This window comes from Oncorhynchus nerka, linkage group LG9a (genome assembly GCF_034236695.1).
Source record: "Oncorhynchus nerka isolate Pitt River linkage group LG9a, Oner_Uvic_2.0, whole genome shotgun sequence".
Lineage (NCBI taxonomy): Eukaryota > Metazoa > Chordata > Actinopteri > Salmoniformes > Salmonidae > Oncorhynchus > Oncorhynchus nerka.
Window position 1 is genome coordinate 43,583,325 of NC_088404.1, and position 14,188 is coordinate 43,597,512.

General features: G+C 44.4%; 1 protein-coding gene across 3 annotated transcripts in view; it reads right to left on the reverse strand.

Annotated features, from left to right (window-relative positions):
* The window catches only part of LOC115134367 (sphingomyelin phosphodiesterase 3-like), a 35,566-nt gene that overhangs the window by 2,641 nt on the left and 18,737 nt on the right, over window positions 1-14,188 (reverse strand). For all 3 annotated transcript variants that reach the window (XM_029668250.2, XM_029668251.2, XM_029668252.2), the window contains exons 3-6: window positions 6,839-6,914; window positions 2,243-2,401; window positions 2,003-2,092; window positions 1,037-1,100 (exon numbers count right to left, since the gene is read on the reverse strand). In XM_029668250.2, coding sequence (XP_029524110.1) covers window positions 1,037-1,100; window positions 2,003-2,092; window positions 2,243-2,401; window positions 6,839-6,914 — 389 coding nt within the window. The remainder of the gene's footprint in view (window positions 1-1,036; window positions 1,101-2,002; window positions 2,093-2,242; window positions 2,402-6,838; window positions 6,915-14,188) is intronic.

A 14,188-nucleotide genomic window follows, 5' to 3' on the forward strand; every position in this document is an offset into this window, starting at 1 on the left:
GCAAAGAAACCACTACTAAAGGACACCAATAAGAAGAAGAGACTTGCTTGGGCCAAGAAACAAGAGCAATGGACATTAGACCGGTGGAAATTGGTTGTTTGGTCTGGAGTCCAAATTGGAGATTTTTGGTTCCAACCGCCTTGTCTTTGTGAGACGTGGTGTGGGTGAACTGATGATCTCCGCATGTGTATTTCCCACCATAAAGCATGGAGGGGGAGGTGTGGTGAGGTGGGGATGCTTTGCTTGTGACAATGTCAGTGATTTTTTTTAAATTCAAGGCACACTTAACCAACATGGCTACCACAGCATTCTGCAGCGATACGCCATCGCACCTGGTTTGGGCTTAGTGGGACTACAGTATCTTTTGTTTTTCAACATGACAATGACCTAACACACCTTCAGGCTGTGTAAGAGCTATATGACCAAGAAGGAGTGTGACGTAGAGCTGCATCAGATAACCTGGCCTCCACAATCCCTCGAACTCAACCAAATTGAGATGGTTTGGAACGAGTTGGACCATAGAATGAAAGGAAAGCAGCCAACAAGTACTCAGTATGTGTGGGAACTCCTTCAAGACTGCATTCTAGGTGAAGCCGACAGAATGCCAAGAGTGTGCAAAGCTGTCATCAAGGCAAAGGGTGGCTATTTGGTTACTACACTTGTTTGGTTACTACATGATTCCATATGTGTTATTTCATAGTTTTGATGTCTTCACTAATATTCTACAATGTAGAAAAAAGTCAAATAAAGAAAAACCCTTGAATGAGTAGGTGTTCTAAAACTTATGATAGGTAGTATATAACCATAACGAAACTTTGACAACATTTAGAGAATGTTCTCAGAACGTTTTAAAAACTTTTTTTTTTACCAGTCAGGAAACATATGGCTTCGTTCCGATAACCAATGTGAAACCAAAAACACATGTTCCCACAATTTCCAAGGAACCAAAGGTGCGAGCTGGGTGCTATGTATTCTATGTACTACATGTTATTATTATTATGTCTTTGTGTGAGTTGATACCGGTTGTTTTACTTACTTTTGTAAACTCTCTGGTGAACTGACCTCCTCATCATAAAGCCCACTGGTGTCCAGTAGTGTTCCTGTTAACGTATATACACACACACACACACACACACACACACACACACACACACACACACACACACACACACACACACACACACACACACAGACCTGGGTTAGAGAACAGCTGACAGGGAGGAATTTGAGTTCACCTGACCAATTTCGTAATCTGACAATGGATGGCAGCTCATAGAAACCTGTAGTTCTGAAGCCTGTCTTCTCTATAATTTCTCGAAAACTCAACAATAACACAAATGGATGAACTGTAGTTGGGCAAAAAAAAGAACACTCCAGTATCTGCCTCCTCTGTGACATAACAGATCTCTCACCGGACCTCGAAAATTTTAATTTAGAGAATTGTGATCAGCAAACACATGTGTAGTAACAGTAATGAGGACCTCTGAGGACCTAGGCTTAGGCTAATGATGTCTCCCACAAGGAGGAGGGCGAGACAACATTTAAATGAGCAGTAGATGGGAAGGAGGACATGGTGACTCACAGTGATTAACATAACTCCCATATACAGTATCTACACATTGACTCTAGTGCACAATAAACTTGACTTGGTTGAATATACGCCAACATCCATCCTGCTATCTCCCTGCCATCACAGCACATATCACTTTCCACACATCACTGTGTGTCCTAGAGAAGCATTTCGCTACACCCGCAAAACATCTGCTAAATATGTGTATGTGACAAATACAATTTGATTTGATTTGCTAATGTTCCTTCTCCTTTAGATTCAGTTCCAGACCATCATTCTCCAGGTTTATGCCAGCATTGCTGATGTCTCATAATCTATTGTACTTATTTTGATCTGCACAATGTGTTCCCAGATTTGCTGCCAAAGAGACAAAGCCTAGTTCCCTGACACAAGCACACCCACCAGTACCAGCCCAAACTCCTGTCCACTCACCCAGAGCCCATGGCTTGTCCTCCCCTGGCCCCAGGCGACACGGGTCCTTGTACTGCGTGAAGAGGGAATGCTGCTGCTCCAGTTTATCCTCTGAAATGGAGGGATAAGATGAGAAACAAAGAGGGGCTTGTCTGTCCAGATCCCCCAGTCATTAGTCCAGATACATGGAATGATAGGTACAACACCCAAACACACAATTTCTGCAGGATGTGCTTTTCACACAGTCAAAGAACTAGCTACCTGAAGAGCAATTGTCGAAATTGAGGTCGCCGAGGACAACATCAAAGGCCACCTGGTCCTCCAGACCCTTCTCCTCTGAGGGGCGGGACGTTGCCTTGCGGAAATCCGTCCCCCACTCCAAGAGTAGATCCAACTGCTCACAACGCACAGCTGCATCTCCTAAAGGATGTAGAGAGAGAGACAGAGAGAGAGAGAAATAGGGGAGAGAGAGAGAGAGAGAGAGAGAGAGAGAGAGAGAGGAGGGTGGTTAGGAGGATGGAAATACAAAGTGTGAGTGGCTTAGCTTTGGATGGGATTTTGGCTGAAGCACAAGGAAAGAGGGAGAAAAAATACATAGAGTGTACTCAAACAGTATTTACAGCAGACTGCATACTGGTCACTATGGGCTGCTGGCTGGGGAATGGGGAGTCTCCCTGTGGCCAGCAAGAACGACCAAGCTACTAAACAGATCTGTGTGTGGGGAGAGCAGGGGTGGTCTGGAACCCTTGACAACATCTATTCAATGCTGATCATTTATGAGTCAACAAGACAATGAAAACATGGGTTATAAGCAGCAAAGGCCAAAATAAACAGAAGTAGAAGCAGAAATCACACACACACACACACACACACACACACACACACACACACACACACACACACACACACACACACACACACACACACACACACACACACACACACACACACACACACAGAGAGAGAGAACAAGCAGTAAGAGGGAGGGGAAAATGGGCCATGAAAAACAAGCAGCAATAGGAATGTGCCTCGTTGTAAAGATCAGTTTTGTACTGTGTAAAGCATCACCTAGAACATAATAAGGCCTCTCTTGTTCTCTCTTCCCTATATTTCATTTGTCTTTAGAAATAGCCCTTGTTCTATAGTTAGCCCAGTGAGCAGACTCTCAGAGGTGTAGGATGCTCCAAAAATAGCAGGGAGATATGTCTTCAAAAAAACAAGACCCAGAGACCAGAGGCTTTAAATAGGCCTGACTCTTAAAACAGTTTGAGCCCATCGCCATGGGAACAGAGCATGTGTGCAGAGCAAGTGTGTGGGTTTGATGCATCCATTTATCTGCTCTAAGGTAGAAAGCAGAGTAGGCTACTACAAACACACTATCCATCTTACACCATCTGTCTACTACTATTGTGTTCACAGACTCGTGTACAATCACTCAGATCTCTCCCTATCTCAGTCTGTCATCTCACTTGCTTCAATATCAAATCAAACTTTATTTGTCACATGCACCGAATACAACAAGTGTAGACCTTACCGTGAAATGCTTACTTACAAGCTCTTAACCAACAGTGCAGTTCAAGAAAGAGTTAAGAAAATATTGACCAAATAAAGTAAAAAACAAATTTAAAAAAGTAACAATAACGAGACTATATACAGGGGTTACTGGTACAGAGTCAGTGTGCGGGGATACGGGTTAGTCGAGGTAATTTGAACATAGCGGTAGGGGTGAAGTGACTATGCATAGATAATAAACAGTGAGTAGCAGCAGTGTACAAAACAAATGTAGGGGAGGGGTGTCAATGTAAATAGTGCGGTGGCCATGTGATTCATTGTCAATAAAACAAAGGAGTTGATTGTGGATTACAGGAGACAGCAGAGAGAGCACGTCCCCATCCACATCGACAGGGCCGCAGTGGAGAGGGTCAAAAGCTTCAAGTTCCTTGGCGTGCACATAACCAAGGACCTGAAATGGTTCCACCGACTCTATGGTGAAGAAGGCGCAACAGTGCCTCTTCAATCTCAGGAGGCTGAAGAAATTCGTCAAGGCCCTAAAACCCTCACAAACTTCTATAGATGCACCATTAAGAGCTTTCTTTCAGGCTGCATTACCGCCTGGTACAGCAACTGCACCACCCTCAACTGCATGGCTCTCCAGAAGGTGGTGCGTTCAGCCCAACTCATCACTTGGGGCACACTGCCTGCCTTCCAGGACATCTACAGCACCCGGTGTCATAGGAAGGCCAAGAAGATCATCAAGGACCTCAGCCATCCGAGCAACAGCCTGTTCACCTTGCTCATCGAGCAGACGGCGACGGGTGTATCAAAGACAGGGACTGAGAGACTGAAAAACAGCTTCTATCTCCAGACCATCACACATTTGAACAGCCATCACCAGCAGGCCACCGCCCGGTACTCTGCCCGGCACCTTAGAGACTGCTGCCCCATGTATATAGAGACATTGAACACTGGTCACTTGAACAATGTTTACATACTATTTGACTTTATATGTATACAGTGCAGTGAAAAAGTATTTGACCCTTTTCTGATTACTGAATGTTATCCGAAATCCAACCAAAACCTAATATTAGATCAAGGGAACCTGAATTTACAAATAACAACAAAATAATTATACTTATTTTATTATTTACTTTTAACAAAGTTAATGATGAATAAGTTGACTGTTTATAGATGTGATAAGTAGGGTTTAATTCGGGAGATGGTAACTCTTTAAAGAACCGCTCTCGTGGTGCCCCATATGAGTTCATTGTTACATGATTAATTTAATCAGGTAACAATTTAATATAGTTAGTTTATTAGATAAATAACAGTCTTCAGATTAATGTTAAAGTCAAGTCACGCCAATACACAACATTATATACACACCTTTTATATTCATATCCTGTCCATACCGTCTATACACACCATTATAATTATACAGGTGAAGTCAGAAGTTTTAAACTCAGTTTTTCACAATTTAATCAGACAAAAAATTCCCTAGTCTTAGGTCAGTTAGGATCACCAATTTATTTTAAGAATGTGAAATGTCAGAATAATAGTAGAGAGAATTATTTATTTCAGATTTTATTTCTTTCATCACATTCCCAGTGGGTCAGAAGTTTACATACACTCAATTAGTATTTGGTGGCATTGCCTTTACATTGTTGAACTTGGGTCAAACATTTCGGGTAGCCTTCCACAAGCTTCCCACAATAAGTTGGGTGAATTTTGGCCCATTCCTCCTGACAGAGCCGGTGTAACTGAGTCAGGTTTGTAGGCCTCCTTGCTCGCACAGGCTTTTTCAGTTCTGCCCACAAATTTTCATTAGGATTGAGGTCAGGGCTTTGTGATGGCCACTCCAATACCTTGACTTTGTTGGTCTTAAGCCATTTTGCCACAACTTTGGAAGTATGCTTGGGGTCATTGTCCACTTGAAAGACCCATTTGCGACCAAGCTTTAACTTCCTGACTGATGTCTTGAGATGTTGCTTCAATATGTCCACATAATTCCCCCCCCTCATGATGCCATCTATTTTGTGAAGTGCACCAGTCCCTCCTGCAGCAAAGCACCCCCACAACATGATGCTGCCACCCCCATGCTTCACGTTTGGGATGGTGTTCTTTGGCTTGCAAGCCTCCGAACATAATGATGGTCAATTATTTTTTTGTTTCATCAGACCAGAGGACATTTCTCCAAAAAGTACGATCTTAGTCTCCATGTGCAGTTGCAAACCGTAGTCTGGCTTTTATATGCCAGTTTTGGAGCAGTGGCTTCTTACTTTCTGAGAGGCCTTTCAGGTTATGTCGATATAGGACTCGTTTTTACTGTGGATAAAGATAATTTGTGCCTGTTTCCTCCAGCATTTTCACAAGGTCCTTTCCTGTTGTTCTGGGATTGATTTGCACTTTTCGCACCAAAGTACATTAATCTCTAGGAGACAGAATGTGTCTCCTTCCTGAGCAGTATGACGGCTGTGTGGTCCAATGGTGTTTATACTTGCGTAATATTGTTTGTACAGATGAACGTGGTACCTTCAGGCATTTGGAAATTGCTCCCAAGGATGAACCAGACTTGTGGAGGTATACAATTTTCTTTATGAGGTCTTGGCTGATTTATTTTGATTTTCCCATGATGTCAAGCAAAGAGGTGCTGAGTTTAAAGGTAGGCCTTGAAATACATCCACAGGTACACCTCCAATTGACTCAAATGATGTCAATTAGCCTATCAAAAGCTTCTAAAGCCATGACATCATTTTCTGGAATTTTCCAAGCTGTTTAAAGGCACAGTCAATTTAGTGTATGTAAACTTCTGACCCACTGGAATTGTGATACAGTGAGTTATAAGTGAAATAATCTGTAAACAATTGTTGGAAAAATTACTTGTCATGCACAAAGTAGATGTCCTAACCTACTTTCCAAAACTATAGTTTATTAACAAGACATTTGTGGAGTGGTTGAAAAACGAGTTTTAATGACTCAAACCTAAGTGGATGTAAACTTCTCACTTCAACTGTATGTATATTCAGGACTCTGACATTGCTGGTTTTGATATTTCAGATGTTTTAAAACTTTTTGGATAATATGTGTATTGTTGTTTTATTGCTGTGTGTATTTGACTGTATTATTGTATCTGCAAATCTGTGTACGTGACCAATAAACTTTGATTTGATTTGACTCTCAAACCCTTTTATATTTCCAAACATTTGTTCCATTTATCTCTGATATTCATATAAGACTACAGTGCCAGCATAGACCTATTCACACAGTAGGGAGGAGAAGCTAAAATCCAATTAGCAAAGAAGCTCAAAAATGTATTGTGTGTGAGCATGTACTGTACTGTATACTGTAAACATAAAATACCTTCAATGGCGTGTAGATGAGTGCAGGTGAGGTATCCCACAACTCTCTGCTCCCGATGGGAGGTTCCCACCTGCACCTGTAGAGAATAGGGAGAGAAAAATAGGAAGTTAAATATCTCTGACAACAAGCAGATTGGACAGTGAATTAGAAAATATTTAATACCACATAATATCATATATTAATGTAACCTGTACATCTGCAGACCTACTTCTGTCTCAATGCTTGTTGGATCAAATCCCTGAGCTGACAATGTAAAAATCTGTTGTTCTGCCCCAGAACAAGGCAGTTCTAGCCTCCTTTCTGCTCCTCACTTTCATGTCATTGGCCCAATCAACAAGCAGATTGGACAGTGAATTAGAAAATATTTAATACCACATAATATCATATATTAATGTAACCTGTACATCTGCAGACCTACTTCTGTCTCAATGCTTGTTGGATCAAATCCCTGAGCTGACAATGTAAAAATCAGAACAAGGCAGTTCTAGCCTCCTTTCTGCTCCTCACTTTCATGTCATTGGCCTAATCCAAAAACGATCACCCTCCCTCCCTCCCTCCCTCCCTCCCTCCCTCCCTCCCTCCAACACTCGTTACTCTGACATTGTCCCTGTTTGAAATCCCCTCAGTGGAGATAGTCTGTTCGTCACTGTTTCGATTTACAGGCCTGAATTGACCATAGAAACACTGATGATCCTGGAATGAATGGAGAGGCTTTTACTGCAGATTACACTGGGCCTGTGAGCCCGGGCCAAAAAATGTTATACTGAATGGATTGACTGGTGCTTTTGAGTGTCAGGGGCGGGTGGACCACACAGTTGGGTGCAGGTAATAGGGATGGACTACAATATTCGATTGAGTGGGTTGGAAATGTGCAGTGTTTTGAAGTGTTACCTAGTGTCAGAAAAGATCCATCTAAAGACCTTTCAGGACTTGTTCAATATATCTCCTCTGTCATCAGGGCGATTGCAGGTTTGATTAGATTTGATTACAGTGTGTTCAAGCTCTCTGTTCAGTCACTGTGCAGTCATCCAGTCACTGTATCGCAGTCTTGGCTTGGGTCTCACCGACAAGGGCCTCATAGAAAACGCATAGGACCACAATAAAGCCTTAGCCAAATTAGCGAGACTTTAAAATGAAATGCAAGGGTTACGTTTTAGACAACAACATAATACATTCTGTAACATTTTTTCCCTCCACAGAGATTTGGAGCCATCCTCTGCCCACTTGGCCTGACACATGCACTGTACATTCCCTGACCCAGTCTGTAGAGCAGCTCCCTTTCCAACTCTCTTACCCTCTGTTCCTGTTCCCCATTCTCTCTCTCTCTCTCTCTCTCCTTTCACTTCTCTCTCTTTCTCTGCCTGTGTCCCTGTGTATGAATATTTCAGAGGCTTATCCATGCTTGGGTAGCTGTGTGCTCTAAAACTGACAACAGGCCTGAAGGGAATCATGGTGATGTGTCTAGGTCCGCTTGTGTGTGGGTGCATGTGCGGGTGTGTGCGCGCTGTTTGTGTTTGTGCTTTACATAGGCTACATGTTAGAAAATAAATGAATCATAATGATGATTATGAAAATCAGAATTCCTTGCATCTTGAGTAAACTAGTAGCAGGGTAAAAGTTCAATGTGAACCCAAAAGACAAGATACACTATACAGTTGAAGTCGGAAGTTAACATACAGTTAGGTTGGAGTTATTAAAACTCATTTTTCAACCACTCCACAGTTTGTTTACAAACTATAGCTTTGGCAAGTCGGTTAGGACATTTGTGCATGACACAAGTAATTTTTCCAACAATTTTTTACAGACAGATTATAATTCACTGTATCACAATTCCAGGGGTCAGAAGTTTACATGCACTAAGTTGACTGTGCCTTTAAACAGCTCGGAAAATTCCAGAAAATGATGTCATGGCTTTAGAAGCTTCTGACAGGCTAATTGACATCAGTTGAGTGAATTGGAGGTGTACCTGTGGATGTATTTAAAGGTATATCTTCAGACTCAGTGCCTCTTTGCTTGACATCATGGGAAAATCAAAAGAAATCAGCCAAGACCTCGTTAAAAAAATTGTAGACCTTCACAAGTCTGGTTCATCCTTGGGACCAATTTCCAAATGCCTGAAGGTACCACGTTTATCTGTACAAACAATAGTATGTATAGAAAGTATAAACACCACGGGACCACGCAGCCGTCATACCGCTCACAAAGGAGACACGTTCTGTCTCCTAGAGATAAACATATTTTGGTGCAAAAAGTGCAAATCGATCCCAGAACTACAGCAAAGGACCTTGTGAAGATGCTGGAGGAAACGTGTACGAAAGTATCAATATCCACAGTAAAACGGGTCCTATTTCGACATAACCTGAAAGGCCGCTCAGCAAGAAAGAAGCCACTGCTCCAAAACCGGCATAAAAAAGCCAGACTACAGTTTACAACTGCACATGGAGACAAAGATAGTACTTTTTGGAGAAATGTCCTCTGGTCTGATGAAACAAAAATAGAACTGTTTGGCCTTAATGACCATCGTTATGTTTGGAGGAAAAAGGGGGAGGCTTGCAAGCCGAAGAACACCATCCCAACCGTGAAGCACAGGGGTGGCAGCATAATGTTGTGTGGGTGTTGTGGAGGTGCTTTGCTGCAGGAAGGACTGGTGCACATCACAAAATAGATGGCATCATGAGGGGGGGAAATTCTGTGGATATAATAAAGCAACATCTCAAGACATCAGTCAGGAAGTTAAAGCTTGGTCGCAAATGGGTCTTCCAAGTTGACAATGATCCCAAGCACACTTCCAAAGTTGTGGCAAAATGGCTTATTAAGGACAACAAAGTCAAGGTATTGGAGTGGCCATCACAAAGCCCTGACCTCAATCCTAACAAAAATTTGTGGGCAGAACTGAAAAAGCCTGTGCGAGCAAGGAGGCCTCCAAACCTGACTCAGTTACACAAGCTCTGTCAGGAGGAATGGGCCAAATTTCACCCAACTTATTGTGGGAACCTTGTGGCCTACCCGAAACATTTGACCCAAGTTCAACAATTTGAAGGCAATGCTACCAAATACTAATTGAGTGTATGTAAACTTCTGACCCACTGGGAATGTGATGAAAGAAATAAAAGCTGAAATAAATCATTCTCTCTACTATTACTCTTAAAATAAAGTGGTGATCCTAACTGATCTAAGACAGGGAATTGTTACTAGGATTAAATGTCACGAATTGTGAAAAACTGAGTTGAAATGTATTTGGCTTGGGTTCGAGTCCAGGCTCTGTCGCAGCCGGCCGCGACCGAGAGGTCCATGGGGCGACGCACAATTGGCCTAGCGTCGTCTGAGTTAGGGAGGGTTTGGCCGGTAGGGATATCCTTGTCTCATCGTGCACTAGTGACTCCTGTGGCGGGCTGGGCGCAGTGCACGCTAACCAGGTCGCCAAGTGCACGGTGTTTCCTCCGACACATTGGTGCGGCTGGCTTCCGGGTTGGATGCGCGCTGTGTTAAGAAGCAGTGCGGCTTGGTTGGGTTTTGTTTCGGAGGACGCAAGGCTTTCGACCTTCGTCTCTCCCGAGCCTGTACGGGAGTTGTAGCGATGAGACAAGATCGTAACTACTAACAATTGGATACAACAAAATTGGGGAGAAAAGGGGGTAAAATTCACAAAATGTATTTTATTTGGCTAAGGTGTATGTACATTTCTGACTTCAACTGTATATACAAAAGTATGTAGACAGCCCTTCAAGTTAGTGGATTCGGCTATGTCAGCCACACCCGTTGCTTACAGGTGTATAAAATCGAGCACACAGCCATGCAATCTCCATAGACAAACATAACAGTAGAATTGCCTTACTGAAGAGCTCAGTGACTTTCAATGTGGCACCATCGTAGGATTCCACCTTTCCACCACGCCAGTTTGTCACATTTCTGCCCTGCTAGAGCTGCCCCGGGAAACTATAAGCGCTCTTATTGTGAAGTGGGAATGTCTTGGAGCAGCAACGGCTCAGCCACGAAGCCACACAAGCTCACAGAACAGGAGTGTTGTGTGCTGAAGCACGTAGCATGTAAACCTTGTCTGTCCTCGGTTGCAACACTCACTACCGAGTTCCAAACTACCTCTGGAAGCAACGTCAGCACAAGAACTGTTTGTCGGGAGCTTCATAAATGGGTTTCAATGGCCGAGCAGACGCACACCAGCCTAAGATCACCATGTAAGCAGTGGAAAGGAATTCTCTGGAGTGATGAATCACGCTTCCCTATCTGGCAGTCCGAAGGTCTAATCTGGGTTTGGCAGATGCCAGGAGAACTCTACCTGCATCAATACATAGTGGCAACTGTAATGTTTGGTGGAGGAAGAATAATGGTCTGGGGCTGTTTTTCATGGTTCAGGCCCCTTAGTTCCAGTAAAGGGAAATCTTAACGCTACAGTATACAATGACATTCTAGACAATTCTGTGATTCGAACTTTGTGGCAACAGTTTGGGGAATGCCCTTTCCTGTTTCAGCATAGCAATGCCCCTGTGCACAAAACGAGTTCCATACAGAAATGGTTTGTTGAGAACAGTGTGGAAGAACTTGACTGGCCTGCTCAAAGCCCTGACCTCAACCCCATCGAACACCTTTGGGATGAATTGGAACGCCGACTGCGAGTCAGGCTTAATTGCCTAACATCAGTGCTCGACCTCACTAATGCTCTTGTGGCTGAATCGAAGAAAGTCCCCACAGCAAAGTTCCAACCTCTAGTGGAAAGCCTTCCCAGAAGAGCAGAGGCTGTTATAGCAGCAAATGGGGGACCAACTCCATATTAATGCCCATGATTTTGGAATGAGATGTTCGATGAGCAGGTGTCCAGATACCTTTGGTCATGTAGTTTATGTGACCCACTTTAAATTCTCCTGCAACCAGACCTTTTTCTCTCTCAGCATGGAGGCTAGAGAGAGGAGCCAAGACCTCTACTGTACCCCATTACTGTGTCCAATGCTTAAATAGACTTTCACGTCAACACAGCCAGAGTAAAAGCAAGTCCCTTTATCCCAAGGAAGGAAGGTAATTTATATCAACAAATGGAGTCGACCTCAGCACTGAAAGGAGTTCTTGGTCATTAAAAGCAAAGGGAGAAGCTAAGGTTTATTTCTTTCATTGATTTCCATTCAATGTGTACTTTGAGTGGGCCTGCTTTAAGGTTCTCTCTGTAATGTATTCAAACTCCACACAAACAGGCACAAGCATGCACAAAGATGCACGCTCTCTCGCACGCATGCACACACACTCACTCACACACTCCTCCTTCAACCTTGCACTTTGTGGTTTTAAATAATAATAAGAGGGATAAATGTTGAGACCGAAAGGCTTTAATTACTGGGTTGCTCTTCAGGGAGACATTTTTAATTAATTGTGTATCTCTACACACCCACCACCCTCCCTCCCTTCCTGTATCCCTCCCTCCCTTCCTGTTTCCTCCCTCCCTCCCTCCCTCCCTCCCTCTGAGTTTGTCACTTTGTATTGCAAATTAAATCTGCCACTTACACTTCATGTAGGTCTGCTAAGAAAGAAAAATTACCATGTGGTTTGATAATGTTTGTTTGGTCATAAGACTCCCAATCTTGCAGAGAAAGACCCCTTGGATACATCATTCTTTCTAAAGACTACTAGTCTGTGGGGTCAAGCTGCACGAGGACCCTGAAGCTAAGGGTCAGTCCTACAAGAGCTCTGGAGAGAGTGAGATGATGACCCAGAATGACCCTACGGAGGAGGGAGGCACATAGAGGCAAAGCCATTGGAGCTTGTTATCTGAATCAATAAGCATCAGGGGGAGGTATGGTTGTCAGAGTGGTGGAACTAAAAGGTGCATACAGAACTTAGCAGGGTTGTTGTCAGCCAGCATCTCCCAGACCCATCATCACCTTCAGGCTGAGAACTGCTGAGCTGCCCCAGCAGGACCTGGAGCCCAGCCAGAACCAGGGATGCATCCCAAATGGCACCAAGTGAATAGGCTGCCATTTGGGACACAACCCCGGACACAGCCCCAGCCAGACAGCCCCAGCTACACAACTACAGCCACACAGCCCTAGCCCCAGTCACACAGCCCTAGTCCCAGCCACACAGCCCTAGCCCCAGCCACACAGCCCTAGCCACATAGCCCTAACCCTAGCCCCAGCCACACAGCCCTAGCCCTAGCCCCATCCCCAGCCACACAGCCCTAGCCCCAGCCACACACCCCTAGCCCTAGCTCCAGCCACACAGCCCTATCCCCAGCCACACAGCCCTAGCCCCATTCACACAGCCCTAGCCCCAGCCATACGGCCCTAGCCCCAGCCACACAGCCCTAGCCCTAGCCCCAGCCACAGAGCCCTAGCCCCAGCCACACAGCCCTAGCCCCAGCTACACAGCCCTAGCCCCAGCCACACAGCCCCAGCCACACAACCCTAGCCCCAGCCATACAGCCCTAGCCCCAGCAACACAGCCCTAGCCCTAACCCCAGCCACACAGCCCTAGCCCCAGCCACACAGCCCTAGCCCCAGCCCTAGCCCCAGCCCCAGCCACATCCCCAGCCACATCCCCAGCCCCAGCCACATCCCCAGCCACACAGCCCTAGTCCTAGTCCCAGCCCTAGCCCCAGCCACAGCCCCAGCCCTATCCCCAGCTACATAGCCCTAGCCCCAGCCCTAGCTCCAGCCACACAGCCCTAGCCCCAGCCTTGTAGCCCTAACCTCGCAGGTTAGTGATCAATGAACCCAAACTCTGCTTTGCTCTGCTTGTCATCAGTCTCCCCAATGGAGCCCCGTCAGTCACCTGCAGCTCACGGCATGGCGCTGCCACACTAGAAAACGACTGAAGCTCACTGATGAAAATGGGTTAGACTAGCTAAATATGACTTAATTCATGTTCTGAAATAGCAGAGGTCTGTAGTTCTGGAGCAACTCGAAAGCCCGAAAACAGCTATAACAGAAGATTATCCTTAAAAATATGAAATATTCTACAATTTGTTCCTGTTGCCCTGTGCTAATTCACATTTGAACCCCTTGTTTTAGTACTTAATAAGTACGGTCACAGTATAAATAGACAGCCCACAAAATTATAATCAAAGACATGCTGTAGGCTAGATATGGGAATAGCATCGTAGAATAATAGTGAAGACATCAAAACTATGAAATAACACATATGGAATCATGTAGTAACCAAAATATATATATTTTATATTTGAGATTCTTCAAAGTAGCCACCCTTTGCCTTGATGACAGCTTTGCACACTTTTGGCATTCTCTAAACTAGCTTCACCTGGAATGTTTTTCCAACAGTCTTGAAGGAGTTCCCACATATGCTAAGCACTTGCTGGCTGCTTTTCCTTCACTCTGCAGGCCAACTCAT